Raw genomic sequence first — 19,923 nt, forward strand, 5'->3', positions numbered from 1 at the left:
ATACCTGTTATGAGTACCATAAGAAATTAACATGTAAAGTGTCAACAGTAAATATTTAAAGTGATAATACATAAAGTATTGATCCATAAAAACAATTACTAAGCACTACTTGCACGTGGAAGATTCAAATAACAGCATTTTTTAAGTAATTATTTTTACCATAGTTGACAATATTTGGCAGTCACCTCCATGTATTCTGCTGTGTTTGTTGACTTTTTGTGCAAGAAAAAGGAAATGATTACCTTGTATAAAACCAGAAATACCTAACAGTTAAAACAATACTAAAATTAAAATTGTTATCCCGGGAGGCGTGGGCCTGAAAACATTTAAAACTTTCCGAATCTTTGGCTAAAAATTTCTTCTCAAATCTCTCTTCCATTAATTAAAATACAAAATGGGACAAAATCCCCAAATAAACAGGCAAACAAAAAAACCCAAAACACAACCACCACAAATAAAAAAACCCTTGTGACATTTTATCTAGCATTCAATCATAAACAGACCTGAAAAGTCAAAGTGATGAGGAAAATACGATGACCTTTGCTGACCACTGTTTTGTTTGTTACATTTCTGATCTCTACCCCATTCTCTATTACCTTCCCATTTACATAAAGAGTGTTATTTTGCTCTTCATTATAGGGCTTCTGGCATTTTTGCTTTGTACAAATTGAGAAATTCTTACATTCCAAATTATTCAAATATTCCAAATGTCCTTATGGAATATACCACACAGAGAGTGAATCATGTTACTGAACAACAGTTTTTCTAATACTTCAGATAATGCAAAATTGCAGTTCTGTGTGTGTACATCCATATTCTAACCAAATTTGAATAGTTTAAGTTTATACAATTGTGATTTTAAATTTTGCTAAGAACTGTACAACCAAAGTGAACCTTGAGCTTTTAAAGTTCAGCACCTCCTCAACCCTAAAACTCTAACACTGCCCATGCTACCAGCAGCTGGTTTGCCTCACCCTCACCTTGATGGTCAAACAAGGAATCAGCAGCAGTTGCTTTATTTGAAGGCGCCTGTGTGATTGGCTTGAGAAATGTTCTGTAACCCTTTAAAATAGATGCCATAAAACGGAGAAAAGCTTCCTGGATCTCCATCTCGAGTTCTGTCATTTTCTTCTGCCAGGAGAAATCTGCCTCAATAGGAGTCATCTCCACTGCAGAGCCTTCTTGAGTTTTCCTGTGAACTACCAATAAGCAACACATATAATCCTATATTAAAACTCAATACATTCAAGCAAGTAACTTTTACATAATACTGACAACTAATTTCTCTTTTGCCCATATTCAGTAGTGACAAACACTAGAAAATCTGTGATTATTTTCCAATTGATCTGGCCTATATAAAATGCAGGTTACTTCAAGAGGTGATTATGTGTTTTTCTAATTCATCCAGCCCTCTAGGACACAAAACAATGAACAGGATCTCAGTAGAGATAATGCTACCACATATACAACTGAATGTACCTTTTCAGTAATGTATCAACACAAATACAAAGGACCATATTTTCCCATTTCTGAAGATTGCACATCCAGAAAAAAATGGCCTAAAACTATTTTTCTAGTCAAAATTCTAACATTTGAGTGCACCAAAGGGAAGAAACAAGTAGATGACATTCAGAGTTTACTCTTGCACTCTTGAAAAAAGAGTAGCAGATGCTGCTGAAAATTTTATTTCCACTCTTTTTATCGTAACAAAAATATCAATTGCCATAAAGTATTTCTACATTAGAAAATATTATAACTTATTATAACTTTTTATAATATTATAATATTGCCAAAATAGAAAAAATAACTATCTAAAAAAGACCACTGGTTCTGCTCAAGTTAAAATTAGGAAGCAATTCTGTATTAGGTAGATTTCATGACATACCCTGCTGATAAAACCAAAAGAAAAGTTGAGCTTTTCTAACATATGAAGTAAAGGCTCTCTGGCTCTCTGAAAAAAAAAAAAAAGAAAAAAAAAGAAAAAGAAAAAAAACGGAAAATTGAGGCAAGTACACCTACCTCTTAATCAGTGCACTTTTCTGTTTCTGTAATTTACAAATTTTGTATATCTATGAGGCTATACCATTGTCTCTTTCTCTGTAATGATGCAACCCAACTCTGAACCAGCTTATCTTAAAGAGCTTATCTACAGTTAGAAAGAAGAAATATCTGAAAACTGTTAAGTCACATATAACTTTGCTCTCATGTGTCCAAGTCATTAGGCTGAAGAGGGTTAGTTTTTCTTTTTCTTTTGATAAAATACTTTGTCAAAATTTAGCTACTCAATTATTTTTGTAGAAAATTATCTGAGATATTCAGCAGTATCTGCACAGCAGCTGAGATATGCTATATTATTTTACTCATATCCCATTTCATCTATTATTTTTGATCAGAATTGTGAATAGTTTTAGATCCAAAGGTGTTTTAGCTGAGTTGTTTTATTTAATTTACAATATCATATGATTTATACATTATATCTGTTAATAAAATTTTAATTATATCATATTTAAACTGTATAATTTAACTTATAATTAAATGTTTTATATTTAAATTATATTTGTTATTATGCATTACATTTTATATTTTAATATAATTTAAATATAATTTAGTTATGAGTAAAAGCTAAAAAAAAGCTGAAGTTTTAAGAATTCATAGAAAAGTCTTAAAAAATAATTTACATCACACATAAATAATTTCTTACATTTATATGAAAAGTATAATTTAAGACCTATAGGTGTGTATCAGAAAATTTAAGAGTTTTTTCTGAATATTTACTTTTCATGCTTTAGGCAACTTCTGTTCTTACCCCTTCCCATTTTATTTTATATATTTCACCTGCTGCTAGCTGTGGGTGCAGTTTCTTTAAGGTGCTCAGCAGACTTTTACATGGCTTCTTAGGAAACTGCTTCCAGTTAGTGCTCTTCTTATCATCTGATCTAAAACACAGGGATAGGGAAAAAAAGAATATATAAAATAGAGACCACATAAAAAAGAGCAGCTTCCACAAAAAAAAAAAAATTTGAAAAGAAATCTTGTTACTGTTCCTATTTGTCAAAAATAAAAAAAAAATAGGGGTCACATTACTTAGAATTCAATTTCCTCAGATATAGAAGAGCATAAATCAAGTTATGACTACAGTTCTTTCAAGTCTGTAAGGAGGATCCACATTAAGACTTCATTTTGACTTCTTAGTTGAAGTTTCACTTAGCTGGTTTCCCTTTCAGAACTTTTATCTATCCTGCTAATAAAATTTAAGCTAATCACTAAGAAGTGATTAATATGCAAAGTCTATACTACCATAAATCTGCTATACTGCTACTGATACAAATAAAGGCAGTTTCGTATATAACATGAACTTGTTACTGCAAAATGCTGGAAGACCAGTCTGGGAGCTTTATGGTCATATGGTACACTGTAACATGTCTATGGCAATTCAGTTCCAGCTTCAATCACAGGCTAGCAGGGACTAGGAAGATTGGGAATTCAGTTCAATTTGAGAATAATGTGATTGATTAAGCAATGGGGAAAACTGGCCTAAAGGGATGCTAGTTTTTCTTAGAAGGACAACTGGTACAATGCCAAACCTTTTTCAAGTAGTTGAATAGAAAGAGCAAGAGAACGGGGACTAAATCCTGAGAACTCCTATGCCACTTTCTGGAAGGTAGATGGTGGAGGAGAACTGCTATTAATAAGGAGCACAAATAACCTGTGGCCACAAGACCTAATTAGTTATTACTATCTGAGCAGATGCTGACACTGCTTGTTTTGCTTTTTTGTACTTTCATCAGTGAAATGTTTGTTCAATTATTATTTGGTCAGTTGGCATCAACACAGAAACCATCTTATGAAGAAAGGCAAAGTTGAAGGAAATATGCATGCCTACGGATGCCTTTGTCCATTTCTGTTCCCCCACCATAATGGCATGCCTATAAAAAGTATAAGCGGTTCTGTTCCAAAAACACAAGATAAAAAGTCCTGCTATAAAAATAAAACAAACTCTCAAAACCTTTGCCCTAAAAAGGCTACTTTCCTTAACCAGCTTTCAATGGAACTTTCACAGAGATAGTTGAAAATATCCCCCAAAAGGGCATTAAGGAAGATACTGAATGAATAAAAGCCCTTCGGTATTTTTTGGCAGTAAAAAAGCTTTAGTATATCATAATGAAGATAGCATCAGCCTTGCTTTAAAAAGACACTGGACAGACAGATTTACTAGAAAATACTGATTTTTTCAGATGTTATTATTCTATTATGCAGTCTTTCAAAGTTGGCAACAGTGCTGTCAAATGCTTTTATGCCAAGAAAAAAAACAAACACACAAGAAAAAATACCCCCAAAACCCCAAACAGTATTGCACAGAAATAGAGGTGCAGAAACAGAAATGGACGAAATAAAATGGAACATTAATCTTTTCTCACTAATAATGTAGTATTTCAGAATTCTGTATGATATTCAACGAAGTGCTTTATGGAGATATAGTTTCACCTAAACATCTCCAAAACTGAAAAATATCCTCATTTCCAGGTTAAAATAAGTTCTATAATGGAAGCACCAACATATCACATTTACATAATTCAAATGTTACAGATGTTAGATTCCTCTGAAAGTGAATTAGGTGGTACAGATGAGATATATGCATCAAAAAAAGAGAAAAAGATAGTTGATTACTGGATGAGAAATTGGCTTATAAGACAATAAAAGAAAAAGTGCAATGATATTTACAGTTAAGTGCCTCATAATAGGTCAGCCATTGGTAGATTTATTTCAGTAACCAACCCAAGTGAGGTTGGTACTTGATCTTTCTAGCAGTCATCCCAGCAGAATCTTGACATTTATCTCCCTGCTAAATACCCCATTTCCATCTCCTCCATTTTTCTGGAACCCAGTCTACAACTTCCGTTCTACTTATGAACATTCAGGTATTTTTCATTTCAAATACCTTTATATAACTAAGTTATCTTCCTTGAGTTTCCTCAATACAATCTTCTTATGCAACACCTACTATAATTATACTTTTGATGGCATAATACCTTGATATACAGTGATCAAAATGCTTTTTGCAGTGTTTTTAATGGGGAACTAGAGGAAGGAGAAAATAAAAACATAAAACAATCTGCTCTGTTGATTCATGTTTCCTTTGATGCTACTAATAAAACAAAGCATTTCGGTAATGTACAGGAAACATTTGTTTCAGTAGAGGCAGGGTCCTTTTGACACAATGAAAATCAACTGACCAATAGATCAAATGACTAATTCAACTCAAGTTAATAAAAACAAATTCAAAAGTTAAAAAGATACATGAGATGAAGTAAAACCATATTTTCACAAAGATGCGCACTTTATTCATTGATGTTCACCCTCATCTTGAAGTAGCTTAGATGCCTCTGTTTATGACCTAATACATTTAAAATGGAAAGGTAATTAATAAAATTACTAAATTAAACACCTGAAACAGCTGAATTTTCAATTCAGTTATTTGAACTCTCATTTTATATATTATAGAAAAACAGAAAAGTTACTCTGAATCAGCCCCCTTCAAGAAGCTGTGAGGAAACTGTTCATGTGACACCTTCAACTTGACAAAAGCATTAAAAACATCATAATTAAGTGAAGATATTTTAGATTTAATGTAGTCAAAATACCAAATTTTGCTTGATTGGTCTCACCAAAAATACGGTACTTGTTACTTGAGAAAAACTTATTAACACTAACATAAAGTGCACTGAGCGCACAACAGCGTCAACAGCTGTCATGTTCATATCAACAGTCACTGAACACACGCAAACCAAATTCAAAAGTAGCATGTCAAGGTGAAAATGCAACAAGTGGTGAAGCAGAAAAAAAAACAAACAAAAAAACAAACAACCCCAGGCAAACAAACAAAAACCTAAAAAAACAGAAAACACCAAAACCCAACTCTTCTTTCTCTTCTCTAGCTTTTGTCCCATTTCCCTAATAAGCAGTATTAGAAGTAGAAAAACTAAACTAGACCACATTACCACTATTACTAAACTTATAGCAACAACTACTTCACATATTTATAGGTAGCACCAAGCACCAACCCTTGATTTAGTAAGTTTTAATTTGCTGTGAAGCATTAGCAATGAGAAAAAGCGCAGATTGCAGTAAAAAAAAAAAACAAACCATATTGGGTATAATAGTGTTTATTAGTTTTATCTTCTGAGCATTTCAGCAATCTCTACATCTACAGATAAATGTAAAAATTCCATAGAACTTACATGTATACCATGTTTGTGTCTAAGTCAATGCACACAATATCCTGTGGTGGATCGTACAGATCAAAGTATCGTGAATCAACTCCAACAATAAACGGAACAGGTGCACTGAGTACAGTGGCCAGAGACAAAGGACAGAGTGGGATGTATGGACATTGCCACTGAAATGGAAATATCATCTGAAGGAAAAATTAAATGGAATCCATGCATTAAAACAAGACAGCAGGTATCTACAATAAAAAGCCCAAGAAGTTGCATGCAGCAAATTGAAACGAAATTGTTAAAAACCTGCCAGAAAAGAGTCTTTAAATTTGATCAGTTATTTACAGCACATCTTTTAGTTATCTATGCAAAAATGCTTATCATTCTAACAGCTATAATAACTAGACATGGTAGGGCACTTCAACTAAATGCTTTTGATTGGAAAAAAGCTCATTTAGTGTATCAATAATTTCAACTTAAAAAAGCCTGTGGAGTTTGAACTGATTTCTCTTACTGCTGTATAGAATACTTTGTACTTACAGCTACTACAGCTTCAGCAACTCCGGTCAACACAGCTGGTCTAAGAGAATGGAGGAGGATCTTGCCTTCTAGTAATACAAAGAGTAACAGAGTGGCACAGTTTTCCGGTCCAAGATTAATGAGCAGAGTGCTAAACTTTGCTCCACTAAGGGGCGGGTGGGAAGAGAATAAGAATGTTACAGGTTTGGCTTTTGAAAAAGAAAGAAAGAAAAATATCACTCCTATCAAGTTTCTGACTACTGTTTAGGACTTTGGGACCTTGCTGAGTTTATGTTGTTTATGGCACTCTCATACACACACAGGCATATCGTCTTAGTAACAGTAAAACAGATCTAACTGTTTAACAACTAATCAAAGTCCAAAACACCAGTAATTTACAATGGTGGTTTACCTCAGGCAAAAATTACGAACTACAGAATTTGACCTTAGCATCACAATATCAAATTCTAATACGAGTCAAGTAATATCAACCCATCATCCTGACAGCAACATGCCTTTAGTTTCTACAGTTTAGACTCCAGTTCATTTGTTTGGACTGTACACATAGAAATTTTGATGACATCTGAAAGAACACAGAAGTGTAAAATCTGTCCTTAGAAAAGTGCTTACATGATACTTTGCAGTTTGGTGGCTGTCTGCAATTTTTCATTTAAAAGGCTGCATAACAGATGCGATTAAACATGGGATTCTTCTGCATACAGAATATTAGACGATAATGTTTAAGGGGGGAGGATTTAAAAAAAAATAAAGAAGAGAGTATTTTCCTTTTTAACTTAAAACCAAACCAAAAATCAACAAAACTATCCAAACAAAACCCCATGTCACAATGGGAGCTCCAGCCCAGAAGATGCAAGCAGTATCCACAGACTGCATCAACCTTCAAGCACAAATACCAGTTTTTAGATATAATTTTGCATTTCTGAAATGAAATCTTTGCACACTTCTGAATTAACTGATTTCACCTAAGTGCTTGACATAAATGTCTCTATTCAGATCCAAAAAGCAAAAAACCAAGGTAACACTCTATCTATGCTATTAAAATACTTTTGCTTACTACACATGTTCTGAAAATACATGATATTTAAATTCCTCATAGCCTGTTTCTTCTTTCTTCTGAGTTTCTACAATAATCTGGAAATGCATCTTTATTTCAGGATAATTAGAGATATTATTCTTCCACAAGGAACTGGTCTATGTCAAAAAGATAACACCGTATATTATAAATGTTTATTGAGCTTTCTGTTTAGACTATCTAATAATATTCCAGTAATGTTTGGCTTCCTTCTATGACTTATGCCTGTTTGCCTCTGAATTTTTCAAGTAGCATACATACAAAGCATTAATAACAATACCTTAATGGCAATGGTGTAGAAACTGGCTGAGACAGTATTAATGCATCATGGGCAGAAAGCTGAAACACATAAAGTGGTGTATGATTGAGATGGACAACTCCATACACACAGTATAATATTCTAATATAAATGTAAATCCATAGTCTCATAAACTGCCTGGCAGACAGAGTGGCAATGTCATACAAAAGCTGCAAACTAGAGACAATCTTTGGGACTGGCATTCACTAGGTCAACAGAGCTTGTATTAGTCACTGAAATGATTCTCAGAAGTTACAGGAAATTGTCTGACTCAGTGTTGAACATGGAACTGCTGCTAGGTGATTAAACAGAGAAGCAGAAGAGACAGTGACCTGGGAGACTAACCTCTGACCCAAGGTAGTGGGTGGACAAGTGAGAAAAAGACAGAAAACAACACCCACCTCAAAAGGTAAGGTAAATAATGACTATAAACTGAGGGTAATGTATGGCAGAAATTTCACAAGTGCGAGTAGGACACTGCTGCCATCCACAGCACCCGAAGTTTGAAATATTTTCCTTTGCTTAGTTCCCCCAAGTTTACATCAAAGAGAAGGCCAACCCATCCATCTTCTCCCCTCTCCCTTCCAGCAGATGGGTATACAAAGCTGAACAAAAATCGTAAAGGAAGAATACAGGTTTGCAAAAGCAAGAAAGAGGTCTTGCCATTATTGTAACTAAAAATGGAAGCAAATATTTTGCTTACCTGCACAAGAATTCTTGGTCTTTGTGGTGAAGGGAAAGGTATATTGTGCATAAAATGGGATATGTGCCTGAAGAGAAAACAAGATATTAGAAAACCAGCACCGGGGACTAATCAGGGAATGACAACAATGTTAATCACATTTTGGAATTACTGTGGTATCACGTCTTTGAAAGGCTGTTAAGATTTTTTTACTGTTTTGATAAACTGAAGAGCCTATTTATGCAAACTGAAACAAAGAACCTCCATTCACTCACATTTCATACATGAAAATGAATACTGGCAGCTTCAGATATGTATGCAAAAGATAAGAACACACTAGCAGTTAGGCAACCCATTTAAAATTCCAGGAAGCCTAACCCAATTCTACTGAGTTTCTAACGAGGCTTAGCTAAGAGAAACTATATACTTCACTGCCAGACATGCAGTACAGTTTCGAAGGTAACACCATATTTCAGCAAACTTTCAGGATTATGAAAAGCAGTTCACACACACACAAAAAAGGTCTGCATTAGTTGCAGTACTTAGGAACAGACAAATACTCATGGCTAATGCGCACAGTCCCTAAGTTTTTGTTTATTAATCTAAAATGCAAGAATGCAAATGTAGGCATGTGTCTCACATCTCAGACATTTTCTGTGTTTGACATAGCTAAGAGAAATGTAAACAGGCTTAACATATTCTAACAGAAAACCTACAGTAAAACCCAGTTCAACTTCCTGGCACTACAAAGCCACTACTATTGAACAGAAGTGGCAAAAATTTCTATCACTACAACATAAGCCACCCAGTGCAAGTAAGGGGATGGAGCAAATATACCAACTACGTAAGTGTGACATGTATAAATCACCTGATTTCTTGAGCTCATATAACTGTCTTCCCACTTTAACTTGAAAAATGTTTTACGTACTTTTCAATGGGAAGAGGATGAGGTCCAGAGACAGACAGTTTGTAGATGAACATAAGAAATTTTCGAAATGCTTCAAAGAAAGGCCAGTGTGAGAGAAGGCAGATGCATTTGTTGGAATTGATGGACTTGGAAGTAATCACTTTCCTCTCTACAGTTGTCAGGAGACCCAGCTGCAATTGTTGTTTTTCTGTTAGCAGCTCTCGGGGATAAGGTTCATAAAACTGAATAGCAGCACCATAAACCTAAAAAATGAAGAAAACCAGCTGAGCAGACCCAGTATTTAACAGGAGGTTGGGTTAGAACTTTTGAAGCATCACTGAATCTTTGGTGTTTGTACACACATTTCATTTATGTAAAACCACCAAGTATGCTTATAAACAAATACTTTGGATTCTTGTGCCTCTCTTCCTCTTTTACGTTGCACTTTCCTTGAAAGAGTATTCATACTCAGTAAATTGAAAGGGAAGGAACCAAACTGCATGCTGTGACAGAACTCGGTCCATTAACTGTTATGGTAAAACAAACCAAGAAAACAACCCTCGTGAAATGCTTGAGTTCAGTGAACTCCTCTATCATTACAACACCAAATGATAGCAAGCATTATTTAAGTTTTGACTTCACTCATTTTATCATGCTAAATAGCAACCGACCTTTTCTAATATTCCTTCCCTATTTGTCAGAGTTTCATAAATAACTGAATTATTGTGACAAGCTTAGCAAAAGGAAAACAGGGAAAGATGGATATCACAGTAAGCATTCTCTCTGAGAAAAATACTGCCAGCTACTGCACTCTTCCTTGCAAAAGACGTATTACTGTATCAGAGAAATACTTTTCTTATTGTTCAGAAATAAAAAAGTGCATAAATTTCCCTGATAGGGGACTGAGGCAGAGTGGAAGCTGAGCTGTTATTACTAATAGAGCCAAACTGCTGTTTATTAGTCACAGAGAGCAAATCACGAATTACAGTCACTTATTCCCTCATGTGGTTCACACACAGAGATGCACACAGTTGGCCAGCTGAAGCAGCAGCTGGGAGCCCAAACAAGGGCTCCCCTGCTTTATCAGGTGTACCTATAATCCTGTAGTCTCTGCCCATGTAGAGCAGACACTGCCTTCTCACATGTGGGCTGAGTCAAGCAACACATTTTTGGTACCTGTGTGCGCTGGTGACCTTATACAGATTCAGCAGACACGGCAATTAAACAGGATCACTGGTCTCAGGACATCATCAGTTCTTCAGAGACCCTCACATGCTGCCTCTGAGCACATACTTTTCCCTTCTCCACCCTGCTGTTTTCTGGTAACTATTTTCCTATACACACACATAGATACCTACATAGATACCTAGAGTCCAATGACACAAATTCACACGGAGGTGGCTTTTAAGGTATTTCTAGCTATTTCCTGTTCTGGTTTACTTCCATCTTTTATGAAGGCTTAAGAAATACAATCTCATAAGGTAAGTATTTAACAATTTATTCTGTAGTATTTCCCAAATATCACAGAAATAACACCTACTTATCTCCTTAGCAGCCATTTGAACTAAAAGCAAAAACTAGTCACAGCATAGAACCATACCTTTTCTGCAGAAGAGCAGGTCAGTACAAATGTTGAGAATACTGGTAATGGATATTTGGTTTGAGAGTCCCAGCACTCAATAGTAGCTCCCATAGGAAGGCAGAAGAGAGGTACAGATTCTGACAGTGGGAATGACTCATAGTTCTCTTGTGGATATCTGAAAATTAAGCCTTCAGAATGGGAGAATGAAAAGTAAGCATATTTGCTCTGCAAGTCCTAAATAACGTAAGCAATGTATTTTCCATAATATACAGCAAAGTCTGCTGGTTATCTGCACTTAATAACTGAAGACTTTCTTCTTCTGCAGATGTAATATATCATTTGACAGTAAAACTAAGTCATCCAAGTAATAATTTTAAAATTGTGTATGAACATTGAAACAATTCCTTTTGGTAACTGCTTAAAAAACAATACATAGTAAAAACTAACTAGTGAAGATTTTTACTTTAAACCAGTTGGGAATTATCTGTGCTATTTATATGTGCTATTGGAATGGATTTTATTACCAAAAAATTCCTATGAAGAAACCGTAAATTTATCTACTGTAAAAACAACAGCAATACCTCACTGAAAATAGGATGACTAGCTGACTGCCCACATTTTCTTCTAATCATAGAATCATAGAACGGTTAGGGTTGGAAAGGACCTTAAGATCATCTAGTTCCAACCAGTCAACATGTTCAGTTTAAACAAAATGTTTATTTAGTTTTCAGAAATAGATCTAATGCTTGCTGGTAGAAAATAGGCACACAAGCACTGGTTTACTGTTCTAGTTCATCTAGCTTATTTTATGGCACATTGACTTCATTATCTATGCTTTCCACTTCTACTTAGTAGTTTACTTCTTTCAAAGAATTTTTGAGCATTTAATGCTCAGTAAAATCTTTTTTGAAAGATTTTTTGGACTTTTTTGGAGAAAAAAAAAAGATAAAAAAATCTGTGGCAATGCATTAAAAAATTATACAAGCCAGACTTAGAAGAAAAGACCTTTTGTATTATATCGTTCAGAATATTTCCTACTCTTCTCAAATAAAAAAATAACTGAATAGCTGTGGAACTGAAGGGAAGAAACATATTTAACTTTCAAATTAAATGAAAGATGTTGCATTAGCTGTGAGACATAAACAGAAATATGAGTAAGGTTGAATAGAATTTTTAATTACTCTTTCTCCATCATCACAAACACAAGAAATATGAAGTCTTTTGTTACATCTGAAATGCTTCATGATAAGAACTAAATTAATACAAAATAATGTACTCCTAGTCAGTTTTTTGGTTTTTTTTTAATTAATATCTTTTCCTGGGGAAAAGTGACGTAATCAAGGATGGCAATTATGGGAGTTGATTTCAACTGACATGCTCTAGGAACAGAGTTCTGACAGACAGCATTTAAACCTTTAAAATTATTTTATTTCAACAAGGTATTCGAATCCTTCTGTTAGCATGTTTAGACAGTATGCCTGTAAAGTTACTTACCAGCTTTATATGCTAAAGAATTAGAAGCTGGCACCGACTTCTTGTAACAAAGGTATACACTGGAACCCCACTGGAAGACACAAATTTCATTTCAAAACCAGCAAAGATGACATAGGCGGCAGAGAAATCAAGTATAAGCATTTGAATATATTCCCATTTACAAACTAAGCAGACATTTAAATAAAGAGCATTACAGAATAAAATGACTGGTTAGCTGCTGAGTGCATGTAAATCATGAAATCAAGCATTCACTCTTTCTACATTTTTTACAGATTACAAGATTTATGTAAAATAATCACACCACTAAACTACTCTCTGACTTATTCCAACAGAATAGGGAAAAGTGACGCTTTTTTTAATTTGCAGATTCATTTTCTCATTATTTAAAAAGAGACTCTTGTGAACACCATCAGTGGAAGTGAAATTCTAAACATCAGCACTTTAAGCTTTTATTAATAAACTGGTTATTTACAAGGGTGGGCATTTGCAGTTTGTTTGAATACACGCTACCATTCAGAAAAAATCACTTAATTCAGTATGAGTAAACTAAATGTTAAACAGACTAAATAAAGTGAACTGATTGACAAAAAAAAAAAAGAAACTGTAGGCAGTAATTATGATTATCACACATCTTAGTAACACAGGCATTATTAATAACTAAGAAAAAAGCATTTGTGATTCATCCTGAATGTCAGCATCACTACAGGAGGGGTGACTGGGGGAACAACAATAAGAGTAATAATTAAAAAATCCATCACACTACTCCTAAATAGCACCTAGACATGAATATGCAAACTGAAGTAGTGAGTAATCAGTATGGAGGAGTAATTCCTAATATGAAAGGAAATAAGAGCAACAAAGCCTACAAAACTGAAGTCTCACGCATACTAAATATAATGAAAGAATTACAATACAGGCAGTGATAGAGCACAACTATGAAGGTGTTAAAAAGAGTTCACGGAGCTACTCCTTTGGGTTTAAAGAAAAAAAATAATAAAAAAATAAGACTCAAGCTTTTAAATACTCACCATACCACAATTTAAATTCTTATCAACTTTGCAGAATGTATGAGGAGGTGTTTCTCCTTTGCTTGTAACAATAACACAAATATCTGTCACTGCCAATGAATTCTGAGGTCGTACTGGAGGAGCCCTTCGATATGTGATAAAGATCCGTTGAGAAGAAGCCGAACTGTTGTTAACATTAGCGCAACGACCATAAGGAGTAGCTTGAATCACCTCGCAGCCTGCAATGATGCGTTCTTTCCCTTCATACAGAACTCTGAAGACAGGAAGGAAACAGAATATTATGCACAAAGACATGTGAAGTTACTTGGAGAAATACACACAAATTGTCCATCCATTAAAAATCTACGTCATCACTGCAACATTCTAATGAGCATTTTGTATCTTGCCTTTTATCACGCATGATTTGAGGCAAAGAATGTATTTAAATATTGTAAGAAATCTCTGTGGGAACAAATCACAGTTATGGGAAAATAAAATCAAGCCATACTGAAAAGGATTTTGTAATAGAATTAGTAGGAATGCTGCACTATCAATGAAAATATTTAAGCCTTGAACTGTTTGTAAACATGATGACTGATAATTTCTTAGAAATTATTTCCATCACTAGAATGTCTGGAAAGTAATTTCAAGTTTTTCTTTTTCTTTTTTTAAGGAATACTATAAGAAAAGACCAGTAGAAGACAGACGTCTGCTTCCCAGATTAATTTGTATAGAAAAATACACAACCAAACAAAAACCTCACAAAAAAAAAAGAAAACAGTAATCATTTACATTTATAGTTTGAATAACATTCCTTACGGGGGGGAGGGGGGTTGGAAGAGAAAGTCAAACTAATACTTCATTCTGTAAAAATGGAAGAAATAATAACTACAGTTAACCGTACTCCTAGAAACCAGAATGTATACCTACATAAGCTAAAACTTTACTGTTTGATCTTTCCCAAACATAAAGCTATTAGGAATTGACCAAGAGAAGTGATGTGGAAGTCAAACCATACATCACTGCATAGTTTTAATGCACAGATGCTATGGCAAGCTTCACCTCCTATTCCACAGCCAAATAAGCCATGGATACATTTGCCTGATTTCCTGCAATATGTACAGAGTACTTGCCACCTTCAAATGAATGCTACAATTTATGACAACTTTTAGAATAAAAGTAACACATTAAAACTTTTTATCTTGTGACCTGCAGCTTCCCACATTTAGTCCAACAGAACCTTACTTTAAAATAATGAGGCAATGTATCTTCTACTATCTGTAAGTACTCTCAGTTAAGTGTTTAACAGACTACTAGTAAGCATGGTTGAAAACTTCAAAAAGTCATGCACATAAAAGAAAAAAAGTCTGTTTCCAGATCCAAGAATTCTCAGAACTTTCAAATAAAAATATATATTATTAAACTTCCCAAATTACTTACATGCTACTATCTATATTTAAACTGGAATATGCAAATATTACTGTTTATTCTGATTCCACTGAACAAATCATAGAATCAGAATGGTTTGGGTTGGAAGAGACCTTAAAGATCATTCAGTTCCGATGTCCCTGCCTGTGGCAGGGACACCTTCCACCAAACAAGGTTGCTCCAAGCCCTATCCAACCTCTCCTTGAACACTGCCAGGGGTGGGGCACCCACAATTTCTCTAGGCAACCTGTGCCAGTGTCTGACCATCCTCACAGTGAAGAATTTTTTTCTAATATCTGATCTAAATCTCCCCTCCATCAGTTTAAAGCCATTCCTGCTTGTCCAGTCACTACATGCCCTTGCAAAACGCCTCTCTCCAGATTTATTGTAGGTTCCCTTTAGGTACTGGAAGGCTGCTATAAGGTTTCTCCAGAGCCTTCTCTTCTCCAGGCTGAATGTGTATCTTGTAGTAGTAGTATGTTGTAGTATTGAATATGTATATCTTGTCATAGTATTGAGGATATACATGAACTCCAGTCCTAGAATACTCTAATAAAGGAAATTAGATGATTTGAGAGTATACTGATGTAGCTACCAAGCTGCCACATAAATTTATTCAGTTAGTTCGTGGAGGACAACATTCTTGTCTTCAGTAATGGGTTTGGCTGTAGAGAGTCTAATCATCACAAACAAATGCCCACAAAACTAGCCAATGAACTGAAGAAAGAAATTAATCATGAAAGACTATTAACAAAGCAGTCTCCAATGGACATTTCAGTTCAGTTTTATTCCAATTTCATGTATTTTAAATAAAATCCATGAATTTAAAGTTATTCCTGAAACATTTGTCAGCTGACATCCTTTGAGAAAGAAAATCATATTAATCCCACAATTCCAGCATTTCAATGTAATAGGTTTAAAAGTATTCTCAGAAGGATACTTAAGAGACTGAAGAATTTCTCAGTCGTACAAGTACTTCTAAGAGGTGAAGGGCTGACCAGTGTTCAAGACTGGTACCAGTGAGGTCACTTCCCATCAAAAGCAAAAAGAAAATGAAAGTAACTCTCATCCCTAGATATATACCACCAGAGGTATTATTAAAAACATACCATATCCTGACCTCATGCATAGTACTAAATTTAAGAAAGCAAGCAAGCAGATGAAAACCAACATCCATGGATAACACAAATTAAACAATTATTTTAATGATTCAGACAAAAAGTTCAGAAGTGATTAATGAAATATTTAACATGACATACATATATAACATGTATACACAAAGTTCACCATGAAAGGGTAAGTTTACTCCTACTTGTTTTAACTTCCCAATGCCTGCCTTTGCCTAACTATTAATTAATACTGATCAGGGTAAGAATTGTTTCCTTCTTCTCAAGCTAATACTTTGGCCTAGATCCTACATACACCTCATTTGCTACATTATTCTATCAACTTCAATAAAGCTTCATTTTAAGCAAAATGCAACCTGCAGTTTCATCCAGATGTTAGGTCCTTTCTTCGTAAAAAGGACAAAAATGAGAAGAGATGGGTCCTTAGCAAAGAACCACTAACCAAGCAAAAGCTCCACATTGTAGCTTAAAAAAAGAAAAAAAGAAAAAAAAGCAAAGCATTTCTTTACTTAGACAATGCAAGTATAAGGTACATTACTTAGTAATAACAGAACCACAGAATAGTTTGGGTCAGAAAGGACCTTAAAGATAATCTGGTTCCAATCCTCATCCTCACAGCAAACAATTGCTTCCTAACGTCTAATCTAAATCTCCCCTCTGTCAGTTTAAAACCATTCCCCCTTGTCCAATCTCTACGTGCCCTTGTGAAAGGTCCCTTTTCTAGCTTTCTTGTAGGTTCCCTTTAGGTACTAGAAGGCTGCTTGCTCTAATGTCTTCTTGGAGCGTTCTCTTCTTCAGGCTGAACTTTACTTATTTAATAATTAAGTAAGGAAAACACACACATTCATTATTTTGCCACCATTGTAACAGCTCCCCTCACCCATGCTCCATTTTCTGTTTCTCATAGCATCCCCAGTAATTCTACAATGTCTTTAGTCAAATGACAGAAGTGCTATATAGAGCAATTTAAACAACACTGTAGTGCTGCATGCCTTATTACAGATTGAGCATTACATCTATATGCTAGTAGCACAGACTATAATATTCACTACCTCAAGATCTTGGGGGATTTTGTGATCTTGACCCAACACTTACATTACAGTACCCTGTAAGTAACGAAATTACTTCAGATCTTCCCTGCCCGTTGCCCCCTGCTTTTAAGCACTGAACTTGAAGCTTGACTATATCTACAGTTTTCAAACACAGTACTAGTAACTCTTTAGGAATTTATGCCTCAGGCATCAAAAAACACTGTTTGTGAAATACAAGCATGACTAGAGTTACCAAGAGACCACATAATCCAGTGTTTGCAGCATGTCAGAACTTGCAAGCAACCCTGCAAATACTCTGATGTGACAGTAAGGCAGGCTACAAGATTCCAGGTAGGCGCACCATTTTGAGAACTTTGTTATAGTGTCCTACCATCTTTAAGTAATGCCTTTTATCTTGAGCACTGAAGTGAATTCCGGAAAGTGATAATTTTTGTCTTCTGTAGTCATCACTTTCAGATTAAACACGTTATATTTCTGGATTTTTGCTCTACCATCTCTATAAATTAATTTTTTATTCTTTCACCTTTCATCAAACTGCAGCAGAGAACTTAATTTGCTCCCTGTATTTCTTTCTATAAATATAGATCATATATTTTTAAGTAAAATATTATCATTAATTTTAAAATGACAAGTTCTCCAGAAGAATGACACTTTTTTCAACGTATTTCATAAAGAAAATACTACAGATTCACACAAGATGCAATATAGATTCAGAGACATGTTTTTAAAAGCTTCCCACATCTGTTTTCATCATCTGTGAACAGTAAGACTTAATCATTATTGAAGGAGGAACTGAATTGTTATAGAAATCTCACCCAATGTCAGTAAGAGGTGGTTTGTCTCGTCCTCTCTTGTAGCAAAGAAAAAGTTCAGGACTCTTTAGACTTCCATAGTTTAAGTTGGCTTGAAGGGCTGTAGGGGTGGCTTCAACACAGGTGTATCCCTCTGGGACAGTTTCACCTGCTGATTTAATTATCACAGCAATATCAGTAATTGGAGCTTTTGGACCAGCAGATTTTGTTTCATGTCGGCTTATTTCTTGGTCCAGGAGGGTTGCAGTATCTGTATCAGTGAGTCCTGCCACCACAAAATAGTCAGCCACCCGTGGACCTTTGTCTTCTGTCATGGTTATGTCAGTACTTCCTGGGGAAAATAAAGAGAGATAAATCAAACACTGCTTTCAAGCTGAACCCATTCCCTCAGCAAGTATGAGGATCTGAAACCTATAAAGAATTTTTTTCAAATAAAAAATTCCCATTTAGAGATTCCATGAAAATTCTAAGACAAATCCAAAACAAACTTTTGTTTTTACTGCTTAAAAAGGCAATATTGTCAGTAACTGGATTTCAGTTCTAATACCATAAAGTAATGTTTTAGCACAAAGAAGTTTAAGTGAAATAAAGAAGAATCCAAAGATTCTTACATAGCAGGTACGCAGACGATTGATGTTAGCTGTTAGGCCATTCAAGTGCTTTGCAGGCTATGAATTAATGCAGGTACCCTTTATTTACAGTATTATTTACCGTTTAATTACAGCATTCTGTCATTGCTTAGTGAGTAATCTGACATAGCAAAGAAGGAGGGCAAGGGTCCGTTACAATTATAGGCTCATTAGTTTATCTTCTGCATATTTCATCCATTTTGTTTCACAATCTAGACCTAACAGTGCAGTCTTGAGACATTCAGCTGGCAACTGTAACATCTGGAAGTCATTTACAAAAATCACACATCCAAACCCACATGTCATCAGCTGATCAGGCAGTACACATCACTGCTCAGCTGCACATTGCAGATTTGGAAAGAGTTGTTTTTCCTAACACCAGCGATGTTCACTAAGCATATGACTTTAAGGTGGTGAAACACAAGTTTCCATTAAGAGCAAAACTAGCTGACAGACTATGCTCAAAGCCCACAACTACAAATTTAAGTACCCAATCTTATGGAATACCTACCTTTTTAGAAGTTGAGTGAGAAATATTTAAACAGTAGTTGCCAGCAATAAACCTGAATACTGTTATCTCCCTTCAGGGAGCTAGGGATCACCTTCTTTTAGATTCCTATGTTTCCATCAACAGATTACTGGGGATCCCATCTAGAAAGCTAAGCAGGAATGGAAGTCTGGTTACCATCTTTGAAAACAAGACTGCCACAGCTGCAAAAGTCACCACCTACCAAGGAGTGGGTCTCCCTAGAAATTAACAAATAGTAAGTGCACCAATATTGAAAAGTTTCTTCTACTCAGAATGTCCTACTCTGGTAACTGAAGAAACACTGACGTCTGCTAACAGAAAGGTGGTTTGGTGAGGACAGTACAAACCTGTTCCCTGCAACCTGCTTTCTCCTGTTCTTACCCTGCTCTTTCTTACTGAAATTGTACTGAAAATGTATTTTCCATCTGCACATTTTACAAGACTTCTAAAACTTGTTATTAAAAGTGTTCCAAGTACTCAGCTGAAGGAAAACTCAGTTATTCTTCCTGCATGCTTACTAAGAAATCTTAGCATAAGATTATGCAA

At 35.0% G+C, this 19,923-nt stretch overlaps 1 protein-coding gene across 7 annotated transcripts in view; it reads right to left on the minus strand.

Moving 5' to 3' along the window:
* Positions 1-19,923, minus strand: part of DENND4C (DENN domain containing 4C) — a 74,977-nt gene that overhangs the window by 24,497 nt on the left and 30,557 nt on the right. For 6 of the 7 annotated variants that reach the window (XM_061470865.1, XM_061470866.1, XM_061470869.1 and 3 more), the window contains 11 exons: positions 18,223-18,550; positions 13,822-14,074; positions 12,794-12,863; positions 11,318-11,487; positions 9,739-9,980; positions 8,832-8,898; positions 8,111-8,169; positions 6,759-6,903; positions 6,240-6,415; positions 2,836-2,936; positions 981-1,199 (listed from right to left, as the gene is read on the minus strand). In XM_061470865.1, coding sequence (XP_061326849.1) covers positions 981-1,199; positions 2,836-2,936; positions 6,240-6,415; positions 6,759-6,903; positions 8,111-8,169; positions 8,832-8,898; positions 9,739-9,980; positions 11,318-11,487; positions 12,794-12,863; positions 13,822-14,074; positions 18,223-18,533 — 1,813 coding nt within the window. In that variant the 5' untranslated portion in view covers positions 18,534-18,550. The remainder of the gene's footprint in view (positions 1-980; positions 1,200-2,835; positions 2,937-6,239; positions 6,416-6,758; positions 6,904-8,110; positions 8,170-8,831; positions 8,899-9,738; positions 9,981-11,317; positions 11,488-12,793; positions 12,864-13,821; positions 14,075-18,222; positions 18,551-19,923) is intronic. The other variant, XM_061470870.1, reaches the window with a different exon arrangement.

The sequence above is a fragment of the Pezoporus flaviventris genome, unplaced genomic scaffold (genome assembly GCF_033815535.1).
Source record: "Pezoporus flaviventris isolate CSIRO_AGI_PZ_B2104156 unplaced genomic scaffold, CSIRO_AGI_Pfla_v1 ptg000064l, whole genome shotgun sequence".
NCBI classification, from domain to species: Eukaryota; Metazoa; Chordata; class Aves; order Psittaciformes; family Psittacidae; genus Pezoporus; species Pezoporus flaviventris.